General features: G+C 36.3%; 1 protein-coding gene across 1 annotated transcript in view; it reads right to left on the bottom strand.

Annotated features, from left to right (window-relative positions):
- Window positions 1-20,775, bottom strand: part of LOC308312341 (uncharacterized protein) — a 69,778-nt gene that overhangs the window by 30,746 nt on the left and 18,257 nt on the right. The window contains exons 13-22 of the mRNA XM_080758943.1: window positions 15,079-15,309; window positions 14,818-14,948; window positions 14,376-14,437; window positions 14,063-14,217; window positions 13,853-13,924; window positions 8,405-8,635; window positions 8,144-8,274; window positions 7,702-7,763; window positions 7,389-7,543; window positions 7,179-7,250 (exon numbers count right to left, since the gene is read on the bottom strand). Of these exons, the coding sequence (XP_080615069.1) occupies window positions 7,179-7,250; window positions 7,389-7,543; window positions 7,702-7,763; window positions 8,144-8,274; window positions 8,405-8,635; window positions 13,853-13,924; window positions 14,063-14,217; window positions 14,376-14,437; window positions 14,818-14,948; window positions 15,079-15,309 (1,302 nt within the window). The remainder of the gene's footprint in view (window positions 1-7,178; window positions 7,251-7,388; window positions 7,544-7,701; window positions 7,764-8,143; window positions 8,275-8,404; window positions 8,636-13,852; window positions 13,925-14,062; window positions 14,218-14,375; window positions 14,438-14,817; window positions 14,949-15,078; window positions 15,310-20,775) is intronic.

Below are 20,775 nucleotides of genomic sequence, written 5' to 3'. Positions count from 1 at the left end.
TGCAGCAGCCAGAGTTTTAACTAGAACTAAGATGAGGGAACATATTACTCCAGTTTTGGCATCACTGCACTGGCTTCCGGTTGTTTTTAGGATTGATTTAAAAATTATTTAACTTGTCTATAAAGCTCTCAATGGTCTAGCACCTTCCTACCTACATGACTGCCTGCCTAAATATGTCCCGAACCGCCCCCTAAGGTCTTCCACTGCTGGCCTGCTCGCTTTGCCAAAAAAAATGGCAACTAAAAAATACGGGGAAGCAGCTTTTTGCTTCTACGGGCCGTCGGCATGGAACAAGCTCCCACTGTACCTTCGTCAGGCAGCCTCTGTAGACATTTTTAAAGCTCAGCTCAAGACCCACTTCTACAACATTGCTTTTAATTGATCTTTTATTTTTTATTTTTGTTATTCATGTCCTCACTGTATTGCATTACTGCTTGTTTTTGATGTTGTTGCCTTGCTTTTCTTTTATCCTCCATTTCTCTGTAAAGCACTTTGAGCTGCATTTCATGTCATGAAAGGTGCTATACAAATAAAGTTTTATTATTATTATTATTGTCTGCTCCAGTTATATTCAGATTTTATAGCTAAACTGAGTACTGATTCATTCAAAGCAATTAGTGGTAAAGTTAATTAGGGTTTGTTTGTGTTACCTGGACTAGTAGCTGCAGTGACTGGTGGGGATGTTGTATGGACTATAGGTGAAGTTACAATGACTGGTGTTGAAGTTATATTGGGTCGTCGTGGTGATGTTGTATTTTGTCCCGGTGAAGTTGCATTAACTGGTGGTGAAGTTGCATTGTGTCCCGGTGAAGTTTGAATGACTGGTGGTGAAGTTGCATTACCTGTTGGAAAGGTTACATTCAATTGTGAAGTCAAGATTACCGGTGATTCTTATATTCCTAAAGTTATAATAATAAAGATTATAATTGAATGTGTGTTTTCAACACATTATAGTAATAGGCGTATTTGTATTGCACTCTTGCATATCGTTTTATCAATTCCAGTTATATTCAGATATTATAGCTAAACTGTGTAGTGTTTCATTCCAAGTAATTAGTGGTAAAGTTAATTTGACTAATGGTTTGTTATTTTGTTTTACCTGGACTAGTAGCTGCAGTAACTGGTGGGGATGTTGTATGGACTATAGGTGAAGTTACAATGACTGGTGTTGAAGTTATATTGGGTCGTGGTGATGTTGTATTTTGTCGTGGTGAAGTTGCATTAACTGGTGGTGAAGTTGCATTGTGTCGTGGCGAAGTTTGAGTGACTGGTGGTGAAGTTGCATTACCGGTTGGAAAGGTTACATTCAATTGTCATGATTACCGGTGTTTCTGATTTATAATGTTATAATAATAAAGATTATGATTGAATTAGCCTTTTCAACACATTATAGTCGGAGGGGAATTTGTCACTATAGTCTTTGTCCTCTGTAGTTATATTCAGATATTATAGCTAAACTGAATGGTGATTAATTTAAAGTTATTAGTGGTAAAGTTATTTTGACTATTCATTTGTTTTACCTGGGGTAGTACCTGCATTGACAGGTAGGGATGTTGTATGGACTATAGGTGAAGTTGCATTGACTGGTGATGAAGTTGCAATGACTGGTGTTGAAGTTATATTGGGTCGTGGTGACGTTGCATTTTGTCGTGGTGAAGTTGCATTGTGTCGTGGCGAAGTTTGAATGACTGGTGGTGAAGTTGCATTGCCTGATGGAAATGTTACATTACATTGTGAAGTTATGATTACCAGTGTTTCTTACTTTTCTAAAGTTGTATTAATAAATATTATATTTGTGCACATCCCCTTGTCTGCTCCAGTTACATTCGGATTGTATAGCTAAAAAACTAAAGTTATTAGTGGTAAAGTTATTTTGACTATTCATTTGTTTTACCTGGGGTAGTACCTGCAGTGACAGGTAGAGATGTTGTATGGACTATAGGTGAAGTTGCATTGACTGGTGATGAAGTTGCATTGTGTCGTGGCGAAGTTTGAATGACTGGTGGTGAAGTTGCATTGCCTGATGGAAATGTTACATTACATTGTGAAGTTATGATTACCAGTGTTTCTTACATTTCTAAAGTTATAATAACAAAGATTATAATTGTGCACACATGCCATTGTCTGCTCCAGTTATATTCATTCATTTTATAGCTAAACTGAGCAAAGATTCATTCAAAGCAATTAGTGGTAAAGTTAATTAGGGTTTGTTTGTGTTACCTGGACTAGTAGCTGCAGTGACTGGTGGGGATGTTGTATGGACTATAGGTGAAGTTACAATGACTGGTGTTGAAGTTGTATTGGGTCGTCGTGGTGATGTTGTATTTTGTCCCGGTGAAGTTGCATTAACTGGTGGTGAAGTTGCATTGTGTCGTGGCGAAGTTTGAATGACTGGTGGTGAAGTTGCATTACCTGTTGGAAAGGTTACATTCAATTGTGAAGTCATGATTACCGGTGTTTCTTTTCTAAAGTTATAATCATAAAGATTATAATTGAATGTGTGTTTTCAACACATTATAGTAATAGGCGTATTTGTATTTCACTCTTGCATAATGTTTTATCAATTCCAGTTATATTCAGATATTATAGCTAAACTGTGTAGTGTTTCATTCCAAGTAATTAGTGGTAAAGTTAATTTGACTAATGGTTTGTTTGTTTGTTTTACCTGGACTAGTAGCTGCAGTAACTGGTGGGGATGTTGTATGGACTATAGGTGAAGTTACAATGACTGGTGTTGAAGTTATATTGGGTCGTGGTGATGTTGTATTAACTGGTGGTGAAGTTGCATTGTGTCGTGGCGAAGTTTGAGTGACTGGTGGTGAAGTTGCATTACCTGTTGGAAAGGTTACATTCAATTGTGAAGTCAAGATTACCGGTGATTCTTATATTCCTAAAGTTATAATAATAAAGATTATAATTGAATGTGTGTTTTCAACACATTATAGTAATAGGCGTATTTGTATTGCACTCTTGCATATCGTTTTATCAATTCCAGTTATATTCAGATATTATAGCTAAACTGTGTAGTGTTTCATTCCAAGTAATTAGTGGTAAAGTTAATTTGACTAATGGTTTGTTATTTTGTTTTACCTGGACTAGTAGCTGCAGTAACTGGTGGGGATGTTGTATGGACTATAGGTGAAGTTACAATGACTGGTGTTGAAGTTATATTGGGTCGTGGTGATGTTGTATTTTGTCGTGGTGAAGTTGCATTAACTGGTGGTGAAGTTGCATTGTGTCGTGGCGAAGTTTGAGTGACTGGTGGTGAAGTTGCATTACCTGTTGGAAAGGTTACATTCAATTGTCATGATTACCGGTGTTTCTGATTTATAATGTTATAATAATAAAGATTATGATTGAATTAGCCTTTTCAACACATTATAGTCGGAGGGGAATTTGTCACTATAGTCTTTGTCCTCTGTAGTTATATTCAGATATTATAGCTAAACTGAATGGTGATTAATTTAAAGTTATTAGTGGTAAAGTTATTTTGACTATTCATTTGTTTTACCTGGGGTAGTACCTGCATTGACAGGTAGGGATGTTGTATGGACTATAGGTGAAGTTGCATTGACTGGTGATGAAGTTGCAATGACTGGTGTTGAAGTTATATTGGGTCGTGGTGACGTTGCATTTTGTCGTGGTGAAGTTGCATTGTGTCGTGGCGAAGTTTGAATGACTGGTGGTGAAGTTGCATTGCCTGATGGAAATGTTACATTACATTGTGAAGTTATGATTACCAGTGTTTCTTACTTTTCTAAAGTTGTATTAATAAATATTATATTTGTGCACATCCCCTTGTCTGCTCCAGTTACATTCAGATTGTATAGCTAAAAAAACTAAAGTTATTAGTGGTAAAGTTATTTTGACTATTCATTTGTTTTACCTGGGGTAGTACCTGCAGTGACAGGTAGAGATGTTGTATGGACTATAGGTGAAGTTGCATTGACTGGTGATGAAGTTGCATTGTGTCGTGGCGAAGTTTGAATGACTGGTGGTGAAGTTGCATTGCCTGATGGAAATGTTACATTACATTGTGAAGTTATGATTACCAGTGTTTCTTACATTTCTAAAGTTATAATAACAAAGATTATAATTGTGCACACATGCCATTGTCTGCTCCAGTTATATTCATTCATGTTATAGCTAAACTGAGCAAAGATTCATTCAAAGCAATTAGTGGTAAAGTTAATTAGGGTTTGTTTGTGTTACCTGGACTAGTAGCTGCAGTGACTGGTGGGGATGTTGTATGGACTATAGGTGAAGTTACAATGACTGGTGTTGAAGTTGTATTGGGTCGTCGTGGTGATGTTGTATTTTGTCCCGGTGAAGTTGCATTAACTGGTGGTGAAGTTGCATTGTGTCTTGGCGAAGTTTGAATGACTGGTGGTGAAGTTGCATTACCTGTTGGAAAGGTTACATTCAATTGTGAAGTCATGATTACCGGTGTTTCTTTTCTAAAGTTATAATCATAAAGATTATAATTGAATGTGTGTTTTCAACACATTATAGTAATAAGCGTATTTGTATTTCACTCTTGCATAATGTTTTATCAATTCCAGTTATATTCAGATATTATAGCTAAACTGTGTAGTGTTTCATTCCAAGTAATTAGTGGTAAAGTTAATTTGACTAATGGTTTGTTTGTTTGTTTTACCTGGACTAGTAGCTGCAGTAACTGGTGGGGATGTTGTATGGACTATAGGTGAAGTTACAATGACTGGTGTTGAAGTTATATTGGGTCGTGGTGATGTTGTATTAACTGGTGGTGAAGTTGCATTGTGTCGTGGCGAAGTTTGAGTGACTGGTGGTGAAGTTGCATTACCTGTTGGAAAGGTTACATTCAATTGTGAAGTCATGATTACCGGTGATTCTTATATTTCTAAAGTTATAATAATAAAGATTATAATTGAATGTGTGTTTTCAACACATTATAGTAATAGGCGTATTTGTATTTCACTCTTGCATAATGTTTTATCAATTCCAGTTATATTCAGATATTATAGCTAAACTGTGTAGTGTTTCATTCCAAGTAATTAGTGGTAAAGTTCATTTGACTAATGGTTTGTTTGTTTGTTTTACCTGGACTAGTAGCTGCAGTAACTGGTGGGGATGTTGTATGGACTATAGGTGAAGTTACAATGACTGGTGTTGAAGTTATATTGGGTCGTGGTGATGTTGTATTTTGTCGTGGTGAAGTTGCATTAACTGGTGGTGAAGTTGCATTGTGTCGTGGCGAAGTTTGAGTGACTGGTGGTGAAGTTGCATTACCTGTTGGAAAGGTTACATTCAATTGTCATGATTACCGGTGTTTCTGATTTCTAATGTTATAATAATAAAGATTATGATTGAATTAGCCTTTTCAACACATTATAGTCGGAGGAGAATTTGTCACTATAGTCTTTGTCCTCTGTAGTTATATTCAGATATTATAGCTAAACTAAATGGTGATTAATTTAAAGTTATTAGTGGTAAAGTTATTTTGACTATTCATTTGTTTTACCTGGGGTAGTACCTGCAGTGACAGGTAGGGATGTTGTATGGACTATAGGTGAAGTTGCATTGACTGGGGATGAAGTTGCAATGACTGGTGTTGAAGTTATATTGGGTCGTGGTGACGTTGCATTTTGTCGTGGTGAAGTTGCATTGTGTCGTGGCGAAGTTTGAATGACTGGTGGTGAAGTTGCATTACCTGATGAAAAGGTTACATTTCATTGTGAAGTCATGATTACCGGCGTTTCTTATTATTTTTAAAATTATAATAATAAAGATTATAATTGAATGTTCTTTTTCAACAAATTATAATAATATGAGCATTTGTCACTTTACTCTTGCATATCCCTTTGTCCACTCCAGTTATATTCAGATAGTATAGCTAAACTGAGTACATAATCATTCAATGATATTATTAGTGGTAAAGTTATTTTGACTAATATTTAATTTGTTTCACCTGGGCTAGTAGCTGCAGTGACTGGTGGGGATGTATGGACTATAGGTGAAGTTGTATTGACTGGTGTTGAGGTTGCATTGTGTTGTGGTGAAGTTGGAATGACTGGTGTTGAAGTTATATTGGGTCGTGGTGATGTTGTATTTTGTCGCGGTGAAGTTGCATTAACTGGTGGTGAAGTTGCATTGTGTCGCTGCGAAGTTTGAGTGACTGGTGGTGAAGTTGCATTACCTGTTGGAAAGGTTACATTCAATTGTGAAGTCATGATTACCGGTGTTTCTCATTTCTAAAGTTACAATAATAAAGATTACAATTTAATTAGCCTTTTCAACACATTATAGTCGGAGGGGAACTTGTCACTACTGATTCATTCAAAGCAATTAGTGGTAAAGTTAATTAGGGTTTGTTTGTGTTACCTGGACTAGTAGCTGCAGTGACTGGTGGGGATGTTGTATGGACTATAGGTGAAGTTACAATGACTGGTGTTGAAGTTATATTGGGTCGTCGTGGTGATGTTGTATTTTGTCCCGGTGAAGTTGCATTAACTGGTGGTGAAGTTGCATTGTGTCGTGGCGAAGTTTGAATGACTGGTGGTGAAGTTGCATTACCTGTTGGAAAGGTTACATTCAATTGTGAAGTTATGATTACCAGTGTTTCTTACATTTCTAAAGCTATATTAATAAAGGTTATAATTGAATGTTCTTTTTCAACACATATTCGGAGTGGAATTTGTCACTAGTCTTTGCCCTCTGTAGTTATATTGAGATATTATAGCTAAACTGAATGATGATTAGTTGTAAAGTTATTTTGACTATTCATTTGTTATACCTGGGGTAGTACGTGCAGTGACAGGTAGGGATGTTGTATGCACTATAGGTGAAGTTGCATTGACTGGTGGTGATGTTACAGTGACTGGTGTTGAAGTTATTTTGGGTCGTGGTGACGTTGCAGCAACTGGTGGTGAAGTCGCATTGTGTCGTGGCGAAGTTTGAATGACTGGTGGTGATGTTGCATTACCTGATGGAAAGGTTACATTAAATTGTGAAGTTATTATTACCGGTGATTCTGATATTAGTTATAATAAATAATAATTGAATGTGCTTTTTCAACACATTATAATCATAGGGGTATGTCGCTGTACTCTTGCATATCCCATTGTCCACTCCAGTTAATTCATTAGATGTTTTATACATTGGAAGTACAGTTTCAATTTGCTTTGATGAAATTGTACCTGCTGGTGAATCTGTGGTGATTGTTGTTAAAGGTGCTGCTGTAGTGGGTGCTTGAGTTGGCGGCAAAACCACTGTAAAAATAAAACTTTCATATCAATATCAATGCAGGCCATGATATATAATTAATAACAAGGAAGAAAAAATACCATTAAACAGGTCATTAAAGAGCCACACTGTGAGCTATCATCGGTTGAGTCTACAATTCTTACCCGTGACAACAATAGTTGACGTGTTCACAGGAAGGGAGAAATTAGAGCTGGATGCAGCCTCAACAAGAGTACTAGCCACAGAAGAGGCATCTGGTGTAGTTGCATTTTCCTCTTGGTTGAATATTAATTCAGCCTCCACATTTACTGATCCCGAGCTGTAAAAGTGATTCATTATTATTAATTATAACATTTATGTTATAATTAACACCAAATGTTATGGTAGGCTACATTAAAGGTACAAATCAATGATACGTTATTATTTATGTACTAAAAACATATATACTTAATACAGTATAACTCTATTGGTGCATACCTGAAGCCGGTTATAACAGTGTGATTGAAATTAGAAAACTTTGCCTTATAGACGTTGTCCATCTGTAAACAGAAATTCAGTCATTGAAATTATTACAGAAATAATTACACAGGAACTGTAAAATAATACTCAGTATCCCACCAAGTTCATTTCATGGTTCATGATTAATAGATTTACATTTGATTAATTAATAACAATGTTCTAGAGAACATTTTGAAAGGTGGAGGCAGTCATTTGTTAAAAATCTTTTCATTTTAACTTGTTTAGTTATTTGGTAATTTTACAATGAAAGCAAAACATTTCCATAAAGTATGGTTATTTTTAATCATCATAATTATACATTTGCCAGAGATCAATATAATAGTAATATGCATGATAGGAGGAATCGCTGAAGTTATGGAGAATGTATTGGCAGGTGTTGGATCATCATAATGGTACTTACCGCTGAAGCTACTTCGGTTGCTAAGTTCTGGAATGCGACTGATGATGTGTTTTCAAGGTCTTTTGTGAAGGTTTGCGTTATTTTGAATTCTAACACGACCTTTGGCTTTGCTGGTGGTGCAGGTGTTGTAGCTACATATGAAGCACAATGGGTAGAAACAGTTAGTTACAGTTAAATTGAGTTATTATAGCTGAACAGTAAATTATATGTTCAAAGTGCTTAGCGGTGAAGTTATTTTCACTAATAGTGCAGATGTTTAACCTGGGGTAGTAGCTGCAGTGACAGGTAGGCGTGTTGTATGGACAATAGGTGAAGTTGCAGTGACTCGTGGTGAAGTTGCAATGACTGGCAGTGAAGTTGCAGTGACTCGTGGTGAAGTTGCAATGACTGGCAGTGAAGTTGCAGTGACTCGTGGTGAAGTTGCAATGACTGGCAGTGACGTTGCATTGTGTCGTGGTGAAGTAGGAATGACTGGAGGTGAAGTTGTATTACCTAATGGAAAGGTTAGATCACATTGTTAAGATATGACTACTTGTGTTTCTTATATTGCTGAAGTTATTATACTAAAGATAATTTAATGTACTTTTAGTTGTGGTGATGTTGCTTTACCTGATGGAAAGTTTACATGAAATTGTGAAGTTATGATTACCGGTGTTTCTTATGTTTCTAAAGTTATAATAATAAAGATTATAATTTAATGTGATTTTTCAACACATTATAATCATAGGGGTATGTCACTGTACTCTTGCATATCCCATTGTCCGCTCCAGTTATATTCAGATAGTTTCGGAGGGGAATTCGTCACTATAGTCTTTGTCCTCTGTACTTATGTTCAGATGTTATAGCTAAACTGAATGGTGATTAATTCAAAGTTATTAGTGGTAAAGTTATTTTGACTATTCATTTGTTTTACCTGGGGTAGTACCTGCAGTGACAGGTAGGGATGTTGTATGGACTATAGGTGAAGTTGCATTGACTGGTGATGAAGTTGCAATGAGTGGTGTTGAAGATATATTGGGTCGTGGTGATGTTGCATTTTGTCGTGGTGAAGTTGCATTAACTGGTGGTGAAGTTGAATTGTGTCGTGGCGAAGTTTGAATGACTGGTGGTGAAGTTGCATTACCTGATGAAAAGGTTACATTTCATTGTGAAGTCATGATTACCGGCGTTTCTTATTATTTCTAAAATTATAATAATAAAGATTATAATTGAATGTGCTTTTTCAACACATTATAATAATATGGGCATTTGTCACTTTACTCTTGCATATCCCTTTGTCCACTCCAGTTATATTCAGATATTATAGCTAAACTGAGTACATAATCATTCAATGATATTATTAGTGGTAAAGTTATTTTGACTAATATTTCATTTGTTTCACCTGGGCTAGTAGCTGCAGTGACTGGTGGGGATGTATGGACTATAGGTGAAGTTGTATTGACTGGTGTTGAGGTTGCATTGTGTTGTGGTGAAGTTGGAATGACTGGTGTTGAAGTTATATTGGGTCGTGGTGATGTTGTATTTTGTCGCGGTGAAGTTGCATTAACTGGTGGTGAAGTTGCATTGTGTCGCGGCGAAGTTTGAGTGACTGGTGGTGAAGTTGCATTACCTGTTGGAAAGGTTACATTCAATTGTGAAGTCATGATTACCGGTGTTTCTTACATTTCTAAAGTTATATTAATAAAGATTATAATTGTGCACATGCCATTGTCTGCTCCGGTTATATTCAGATTTTATAGCTAAACTGAGTACTGATTCATTCAAAGCAATTAGTGGTAAAGTTAATTAGGGTTTGTTTGTGTTACCTGGACTAGTAGCTGCAGTGACTGGTGGGGATGTTGTATGGACTATAGGTGAAGTTACAATGACTGGTGTTGAAGTTATATTGGGTCGTCGTGGTGATGTTGTATTTTGTCCCGGTGAAGTTGCATTAACTGGTGGTGAAGTTGCGTTGTGTCGTGGCGAAGTTTGAATGACGGGTGGTGAAGTTGCATTACCTGTTGGAAAGGTTACATTCAATTGTGAAGTCATGATTACCGGTGATTCTTATATTTCTAAAGTTATAATAATAAAGATTATAATTTAATGTGTGTTTTCAACACATTATAGTAATAGGCGTATTTGTATTTCACTCTTGCATAATGTTTTATCAATTCCAGTTATATTCAGATATTATAGCTAAACTGTGTAGTGTTTCATTCCAAGTAATTAGTGGTAAAGTTCATTTGACTAATGGTTTGTTTGTTTTACCTGGACTAGTAGCTGCAGTAACTGGTGGGGATGTTGTATGGACTATAGGTGAAGTTACAATGACTGGTGTTGAAGTTATATTGGGTCGTGGTGATGTTGTATTTTGTCGTGGTGAAGTTGCATTAACTGGTGGTGAAGTTGCATTGTGTCGTGGCGAAGTTTGAGTGACTGGTGGTGAAGTTGCATTACCTGTTGGAAAGGTTACATTCAATTGTCATGATTACCGGTGTTTCTGATTTCTAATGTTATAATAATAAAGATTATGATTGAATTAGCCTTTTCAACACATTATAGTCGGAGAAGAATTTGTCACTATAGTATTTGTCCTCTGTAGTTATATTCAGATATTATAGCTAAACTAAATGGTGATTAATTTAAAGTTATTAGTGGTAAAGTTATTTTGACTATTCATTTGTTTTACCTGGGGTAGTACCTGCAGTGACAGGTAGGGATGTTGTATGGACTATAGGTGAAGTTGCATTGACTGGGGATGAAGTTGCAATGACTGGTGTTGAAGTTATATTGGGTCGTGGTGACGTTGCATTTTGTCGTGGTGAAGTTGCATTGTGTCGTGGCGAAGTTTGAATGACTGGTGTTGAAGTTATATTGGGTCGTCGTGGTGATGTTGTATTTTGTCCCAGTGAAGTTGCATTAACTGGTGGTGAAGTTGCGTTGTGTCGTGGCGAAGTTTGAATGACTGGTGGTGAAGTTGCATTACCTGATGAAAAGGTTACATTTCATTGTGAAGTCATGATTACCGGCGTTTCTTATTATTTCTAAAATTATAATAATAAAGATTATAATTGAATGTGCTTTTTCAACACATTATAATAATATGGGCATTTGTCACTTTACTCTTGCATATCCCTTTGTCCACTCCAGTTATATTCAGATATTATAGCTAAACTGAGTACATAATCATTCAATGATATTATTAGTGGTAAAGTTATTTTGACTAATATTTCATTTGTTTCACCTGGGCTAGTAGCTGCAGTGACTGGTGGGGATGTATGGACTATAGGTGAAGTTGTATTGACTGGTGTTGAGGTTGCATTGTGTTGTGGTGAAGTTGGAATGACTGGTGTTGAAGTTATATTGGGTCGTGGTGATGTTGTATTTTGTCGCGGTGAAGTTGCATTAACTGGTGGTGAAGTTGCATTGTGTCGCGGCGAAGTTTGAGTGACTGGTGGTGAAGTTGCATTACCTGTTGGAAAGGTTACATTCAATTGTGAAGTCATGATTACCGGTGTTTCTTACATTTCTAAAGTTATATTAATAAAGATTATAATTCTGCACATGCCATTGTCTGCTCCAGTTATATTCAGATTTTATAGCTAAACTGAGTACTGATTCATTCAAAGCAATTAGTGGTAAAGTTAATTAGGGTTTGTTTGTGTTACCTGGACTAGTAGCTGCAGTGACTGGTGGGGATGTTGTATGGACTATAGGTGAAGTTACAATGACTGGTGTTGAAGTTATATTGGGTCGTCGTGGTGATGTTGTATTTTGTCCCGGTGAAGTTGCATTAACTGGTGGTGAAGTTGCGTTGTGTCGTGGCGAAGTTTGAATGACTGGTGGTGAAGTTGCATTACCTGTTGGAAAGGTTACATTCAATTGTGAAGTCATGATTACCGGTGATTCTTAAATTTCTAAAGTTATAATAATAAAGATTATAATTGAATGTGTGTTTTCAACACATTATAGTAATAGGCATATTTGTATTTCACTCTTGCATAATGTTTTATCAATTCCAGTTATATTCAGATATTATAGCTAAACTGTGTAGTGTTTCATTCCAAGTAATTAGTGGTAAAGTTCATTTGACTAATGGTTTGTTTGTTTGTTTTACCTGGACTAGTAGCTGCAGTAACTGGTGGGGATGTTGTATGGACTATAGGTGAAGTTACAATGACTGGTGTTGAAGTTATATTGGGTCGTGGTGATGTTGTATTTTGTCGTGGTGAAGTTGCATTAACTGGTGGTGAAGTTGCATTGTGTCGTGGCGAAGTTTGAGTGACTGGTGGTGAAGTTGCATTACCTGTTGGAAAGGTTACATTCAATTGTCATGATTACCGGTGTTTCTGATTTCTAATGTTATAATAATAAAGATTATGATTGAATTAGACTTTTCAACACATTATAGTCGGAGGAGAATTTGTCACTATAGTCTTTGTCCTCTGTAGTTATATTCAGATATTATAGCTAAACTAAATGGTGATTCATTTAAAGTTATTAGTGGTAAAGTTATTTTGACTATTCATTTGTTTTACCTGGGGTAGTACCTGCAGTGACAGGTAGGGATGTTTTATGAACTATAGGTGAAGTTGCATTGACTGGGGATGAAGTTGCAATGACTGGTGTTGAAGTTATATTGGGTCGTGGTGACGTTGCATTTTGTCGTGGTGAAGTTGCATTGTGTCGCGGCGAAGTTTGAGTGACTGGTGGTGAAGTTGCATTACCTGTTGGAAAGGTTAGATTAAATTGTGAAGTCATGATTACCGGTGTTTCTTATTTCTAAAGTTACAATAATAAAGATTACAATTTAATTAGCCTTTTCAACACATTATAGTCGGAGGGGAATTTGTCACTACTGATTCATTCAAAGCAATTAGTGGTAAAGTTAATTAGGGTTTGTTTGTGTTACCTGGACTAGTAGCTGCAGTGACTGGTGGGGATGTTGTATGGACTATAGGTGAAGTTACAATGACTGGTGTTGAAGTTATATTGGGTCGTCGTGGTGATGTTGTATTTTGTCCCGGTGAAGTTGCATTAACTGGTGGTGAAGTTGCATTGTGTCGTGGCGAAGTTTGAATGACTGGTGGTGAAGTTGCATTACCTGTTGGAAAGGTTACATTCAATTGTGAAGTTATGATTACCAGTGTTTCTTACATTTCTAAAGCTATATTAATAAAGGTTATAATTGAATGTTCTTTTTCAACACATATTCGGAGTGGAATTTGTCACTAGTCTTTGCCCTCTGTAGTTATATTGAGATATTATAGCTAAACTGAATGATGATTAGTTGTAAAGTTATTTTGACTATTCATTTGTTATACCTGGGGTAGTACGTGCAGTGACAGGTAGGGATGTTGTATGCACTATAGGTGAAGTTGCATTGACTGGTGGTGATGTTACAGTGACTGGTGTTGAAGTTATTTTGGGTCGTGGTGACGTTGCAGCAACTGGTGGTGAAGTCGCATTGTGTCGTGGCGAAGTTTGAATGACTGGTGGTGATGTTGCATTACCTGATGGAAAGGTTACATTAAATTGTGAAGTTATTATTACCGGTGATTCTGATATTAGTTATAATAAATAATAATTGAATGTGCTTTTTCAACACATTATAATCATAGGGGTATGTCGCTGTACTCTTGCATATCCCTTTGTCCACTCCAGTTAATTCATTAGATGTTTTATACATTGGAAGTACAGTTTCAATTTGCTTTGATGAAATTGTACCTGCTGGTGAATCTGTGGTGATTGTTGTTAAAGGTGCTGCTGTAGTGGGTGCTTGAGTTGGCGGCAAAACCACTGTAAAAATAAAACTTTCATATCAATATCAATGCAGGCCATGATATATAATTAATAACAAGGAAGAAAAAATACCATTAAACAGGTCATTAAAGAGCCACACTGTGAGCTATCATCGGTTGAGTCTACAATTCTTACCCGTGACAACAATAGTTGACGTGTTCACAGGAAGGGAGAAATTAGAGCTGGATGCAGCCTCAACAAGAGTACTAGCCACAGAAGAGGCATCTGGTGTAGTTGCATTTTCCTCTTGGTTGAATATTAATTCAGCCTCCACATTTACTGATCCCGAGCTGTAAAAGTGATTCATTATTATTAATTATAACATTTATGTTATAATTAACACCAAATGTTATGGTAGGCTACATTAAAGGTACAAATCAATGATACGTTATTATTTATGTACTAAAAACATATATACTTAATACAGTATAACTCTATTGGTGCATACCTGAAGCCGGTTATAACAGTGTGATTGAAATTAGAAAACTTTGCCTTATAGACGTTGTCCATCTGTAAACAGAAATTCAGTCATTGAAATTATTACAGAAATAATTACACAGGAACTGTAAAATAATACTCAGTATCCCACCAAGTTCATTTCATGGTTCATGATTAATAGATTTACATTTGATTAATTAATAACAATGTTCTAGAGAACATTTTGAAAGGTGGAGGCAGTCATTTGTTAAAAATCTTTTAATTTTAACTTGTTTAGTTATTTGGTAATTTTACAATGAAAGCAAAACATTTCCATAAAGTATGGTTATTTTTAATCATCATAATTATACATTTGCCAGAGATCAATATAATAGTAATATGCATGATAGGAGGAATCGCTGAAGTTATGGAGAATGTATTGGCAGGTGTTGGATCATCATAATGGTACTTACCGCTGAAGCTACTTCGGTTGCTAAGTTCTGGAATGCGACTGATGATGTGTTTTCAAGGTCTTTTGTGAAGGTTTGCGTTATTTTGAATTCTAACACGACCTTTGGCTTTGCTGGTGGTGCAGGTGTTGTAGCTACATATGAAGCACAATGGGTAGAAACAGTTAGTTACAGTTAAATTGACTTATTATAGCTGAACAGTAAATGATATGTTCAAAGTGCTTAGCGGTGAAGTTATTTTCACTAATAGTGCAGATGTTTAACCTGGGGTAGTAGCTGCAGTGACAGGTAGGCGTGTTGTATGGACAATAGGTGAAGTTGCAGTGACTCGTGGTGAAGTTGCAATGACTGGCAGTGAAGTTGCAGTGACTCGTGGTGAAGTTGCAATGACTGGCAGTGAAGTTGCAGTGACTCGTGGTGAAGTTGCAATGACTGGCAGTGACGTTGCATTGTGTCGTGGTGAAGTCGGAATGACTGGAGGTGAAGTTGTATTACCTAATGGAAAGGTTAGATCACATTGTTAAGATATGACTACTTGTGTTTCTTATATTGCTGAAGTTATTATACTAAAGATAATTTAATGTACTTTTAGTTGTGGTGATGTTGCTTTACCTGATGGAAAGTTTACATGAAATTGTGAAGTTATGATTACCGGTGTTTCTTATGTTTCTAAAGTTATAATAATAAAGATTATAATTTAATGTGATTTTTCAACACATTATAATCATAGGGGTATGTCACTGTACTCTTGCATATCCCATTGTCCGCTCCAGTTATATTCAGATAGTTTCGGAGGGGAATTCGTCACTATAGTCTTTGTCCTCTGTACTTATGTTCAGATGTTATAGCTAAACTGAATGGTGATTAATTCAAAGTTATTAGTGGTAAAGTTATTTTGACTATTCATTTGTTTTACCTGGGGTAGTACCTGCAGTGACAGGTAGGGATGTTGTATGGACTATAGGTGAAGTTGCATTGACTGGTGATGAAGTTGCAATGAGTGGTGTTGAAGATATATTGGGTCGTGGTGATGTTGCATTTTGTCGTGGTGAAGTTGCATTAACTGGTGGTGAAGTTGAATTGTGTCGTGGTGAAGTTTGAATGACTGGTGGTGAAGTTGCATTACCTGATGAAAAGGTTACATTTCATTGTGAAGTCATGATTACCGGCGTTTCTTATTATTTCTAAAATTATAATAATAAAGATTATAATTGAATGTGCTTTTTCAACACATTATAATAATATGGGCATTTGTCACTTTACTCTTGCATATCCCTTTGTCCACTCCAGTTATATTCAGATATTATAGCTAAACTGAGTACATAATCATTCAATGATATTATTAGTGGTAAAGTTATTTTGACTAATATTTCATTTGTTTCACCTGGGCTAGTAGCTGCAGTGACTGGTGGGGATGTATGGACTATAGGTGAAGTTGTATTGACTGGTGTTGAGGTTGCATTGTGTTGTGGTGAAGTTGGAATGACTGGTGTTGAAGTTATATTGGGTCGTGGTGATGTTGTATTTTGTCGCGGTGAAGTTGCATTAACTGGTGGTGAAGTTGCATTGTGTCGCGGCGAAGTTTGAGTGACTGGTGGTGAAGTTGCATTACCTGTTGGAAAGGTTACATTCAATTGTGAAGTCATGATTACCGGTGTTTCTTACATTTCTAAAGTTATATTAATAAAGATTATAATTGTGCACATGCCATTGTCTGCTCCGGTTATATTCAGATTTTATAGCTAAACTGAGTACTGATTCATTCAAAGCAATTAGTGGTAAAGTTAATTAGGGTTTGTTTGTGTTACCTGGACTAGTAGCTGCAGTGACTGGTGGGGATGTTGTATGGACTATAGGTGAAGTTACAATGACTGGTGTTGAAGTTATATTGGGTCGTCGTGGTGATGTTGTATTTTGTCCCGGTGAAGTTGCATTAACTGGTGGTGAAGTTGCGTTGTGTCGTGGCGAAGTTTGAATGACTGGTGGTGAAGTTGCATTACCTGTTGGAAAGGTTACATTCAATTGTGAAGTCATGATTACCGGTGATTCTTATATTTCTAAAGTTATAATAATAAAGATTATAATTTAATGTGTGTTTTCAACACATTATAGTAATAGGCGTATTTGTATTTCACTCTTGCATAATGTTTTATCAATTCCAGTTATATTCAGATATTATAGCTAAACTGTGTAGTGTTTCATTCCAAGTAATTAGTGGTAAAGTTCATTTGACTAATGGTTTGTTTGTTTTACCTGGACTAGTAGCTGCAGTAACTGGTGGGGATGTTGTATGGACTATAGGTGAAGTTACAATGACTGGTGTTGAAGTTATATTGGGTCGTGGTGATGTTGTATTTTGTCGTGGTGAAGTTGCATTAACTGGTGGTGAAGTTGCATTGTGTCGTGGCGAAGTTTGAGTGACTGGTGGTGAAGTTGCATTACCTGTTGGAAAGGTTACATTCAATTGTCATGATTACCGGTGTTTCTGATTTCTAATGTTATAATAATAAAGATTATGATTGAATTAGCCTTTTCAACACATTATAGTCGGAGAAGAATTTGTCACTATAGTATTTGTCCTCTGTAGTTATATTCAGATATTATAGCTAAACTAAATGGTGATTAATTTAAAGTTATTAGTGGTAAAGTTATTTTGACTATTCATTTGTTTTACCTGGGGTAGTACCTGCAGTGACAGGTAGGGATGTTGTATGGACTATAGGTGAAGTTGCATTGACTGGGGATGAAGTTGCAATGACTGGTGTTGAAGTTATATTGGGTCGTGGTGACGTTGCATTTTGTCGTGGTGAAGTTGCATTGTGTCGTGGCGAAGTTTGAATGACTGGTGGTGAAGTTGCATTACCTGATGAAAAGGTTACATTTCATTGTGAAGTCATGATTACCGGCGTTTCTTATTATTTTTAAAATTATAATAATAAAGATTATAATTGAATGTGCTCTTTCAACAAATTATAATAATATGGGCATTTGTCACTTTACTCTTGCATATCCCTTTGTCCACTCCAGTTATATTCAGATAGTATAGCTAAACTGAGTACATAATCATTCAATGATATTATTAGTGGTAAAGTTATTTTGACTAATATTTCATTTGTTTCACCTGGGCTAGTAGCTGCAGTGACTGGTGGGGATGTATGGACTATAGGTGAAGTTGTATTGACTGGTGTTGAGGTTGCATTGTGTTGTGGTGAAGTTGGAATGACTGGTGTTGAAGTTATATTGGGTTGTGGTGATGTTGTATTTTGTCGTGGTGAAGTTGCATTAACTGGTGGTGAAGTTGCATTGTGTCGCGGCGAAGTTTGAGTGACTGGTGGTGAAGTTGCATTACCTGTTGGAAAGGTTACATTAAATTGTGAAGTCATGATTACCCGTGTTTCTTATTTCTAAAGTTACAATAATAAAGATTACAATTTAATTAGCCTTTTCAACACATTATAGTCGGAGGGGAATTTGTCACTACTGATTAATTCAAAGCAATTAGTGGTAAAGTTAATTAGGGTTTGTTTGTGTTACCTGGACTAGTAGCTGCAGTGACTGGTGGGGATGTTGTATGGACTATAGGTGAAGTTACAATGACTGGTGTTGAAGTTATATTGGGTCGTCGTGGTGATGTTGTATTTTGTCCCGGTGAAGTTGCATTAACTGGTGGTGAAGTTGCATTGTGTCGTGGCGAAGTTTGAATGACTGGTGGTGAAGTCGCATTACCTGTTGGAAAGGTTACATTCAATTGTGAAGTTATGATTACCAGTGTTTCTTACATTTCTAAAGCTATATTAATAAAGGTTATAATTGAATGTTCTTTTTCAACACATAGTCGGAGTGGAATTTGTCACTAGTCTTTGCCCTCTGTAGTTATATTCAGATATTATAGCTAAACTGAATGATGATTAGTTGTAAAGTTATTTTGACTATTCATTTGTTATACCTGGGGTAGTACGTGCAGTGACAGGTAGGGATGTTGTATGCACTATAGGTGAAGTTGCATTGACTGGTGGTGATGTTACAGTGACTGGTGTTGAAGTTATTTTGGGTCGTGGTGACGTTGCAGCAACTGGTGGTGAAGTCGCATTGTGTCGTGGCGAAGTTTGAATGACTGGTGGTGATGTTGCATTACCTGATGGAAAGGTTACATTAAATTGTGAAGTTATTATTACCGGTGATTCTGATATTTCTAAAGTTATAATAATAAAGATTATAATTGAATGTGTGTTTTCAACACATTATAGTAATAGGCGTATTTGTATTTCACTCTTGCATAATGTTTTATCAATTCCAGTTATATTCAGATATTATAGCTAAACTGTGTAGTGTTTCATTCCAAGTAATTAGTGGTAAAGTTCATTTGACTAATGGTTTGTTTGTTTGTTTTACCTGGACTAGTAGCTGCAGTAACTGGTGGGGATGTTGTATGGACTATAGGTGAAGTTACAATGACTGGTGTTGAAGTTATATTGGGTCGTGGTGATGTTGTATTTTGTCGTGGTGAAGTTGCATTAACTGGTGGTGAAGTTGCATTGTGTCGTGGCGAAGTTTGAGTGACTGGTGGTGAAGTTGCATTACCTGTTGGAAAGGTTACATTCAATTGTCATGATTACCGGTGTTTCTGATTTCTAATGTTATAATAATAAAGATTATGATTGAATTAGCCTTTTCAACACATTATAGTCGGAGGAGAATTTGTCACTATAGTCTTTGTCCTCTGTAGTTATATTCAGATATTATAGCTAAACTAAATGGTGATTAATTTAAAGTTATTAGTGGTAAAGTTATTTTGACTATTCATTTGTTTTACCTGGGGTAGTACCTGCAGTGACAGGTAGGGATGTTGTATGGACTATAGGTGAAGTTGCATTGACTGGGGATGAAGTTGCAATGACTGGTGTTGAAGTTATATTGGGTCGTGGTGACGTTGCATTTTGTCGTGGTGAAGTTGCATTGTGTCGTGGCGAAGTTTGAATGACTGGTGGTGAAGTTGCATTACCTGATGAAAAGGTTACATTTCATTGTGAAGTCATGATTACCGGCGTTTCTTAATATTTTTAAAATTATAATAATAAAGATTATAATTGAATGTGCTTTTTCAACAAATTATAATAATATGGGCATTTGTCACTTTACTCTTGCATATCCCTTTGTCCACTCCAGTTATATTCAGATAGTATAGCTAAACTGAGTACATAATCATTCAATGATATTATTAGTGGTAAAGTTATTTTGACTAATATTTAATTTGTTTCACCTGGGCTAGTAGCTGCAGTGACTGGTGGGGATGTATGGACTATAGGTGAAGTTGTATTGACTGGTGTTGAGGTTGCATTGTGTTGTGGTGAAGTTGGAATGACTGGTGTTGAAGTTATATTGGGTCGTGGTGATGTTGTATTTTGTCGCGGTGAAGTTGCATTAACTGGTGGTGAAGTTGCATTGTGTCGCTGCGAAGTTTGAGTGACTGGTGGTGAAGTTGCATTACCTGTTGGAAAGGTTACATTCAATTGTGAAGTCATGATTACCGGTGTTTCTTATTTCTAAAGTTACAATAATAAAGATTACAATTTAATTAGCCTTTTCAACACATTATAGTCGGAGGGGAACTTGTCACTACTGATTCATTCAAAGCAATTAGTGGTAAAGTTAATTAGGGTTTGTTTGTGTTACCTGGACTAGTAGCTGCAGTGACTGGTGGGGATGTTGTATGGACTATAGGTGAAGTTACAATGACTGGTGTTGAAGTTATATTGGGTCGTCGTGGTGATGTTGTATTTTGTCCCGGTGAAGTTGCATTAACTGGTGGTGAAGTTGCATTGTGTCGTGGCGAAGTTTGAATGACTGGTGGTGAAGTTGCATTACCTGTTGGAAAGGTTACATTCAATTGTGAAGTTATGATTACCAGTGTTTCTTACATTTCTAAAGCTATATTAATAAAGGTTATAATTGAATGTTCTT

The sequence above is a fragment of the Protomyctophum bolini genome (assembly GCF_963924005.1).
Source record: "Protomyctophum bolini genome assembly, chromosome: 3".
NCBI classification, from domain to species: Eukaryota; Metazoa; Chordata; class Actinopteri; order Myctophiformes; family Myctophidae; genus Protomyctophum; species Protomyctophum bolini.
Note: the sequence above shows the minus strand (reverse complement) of the source record. Positions and strands in the feature narration are given on the sequence as shown.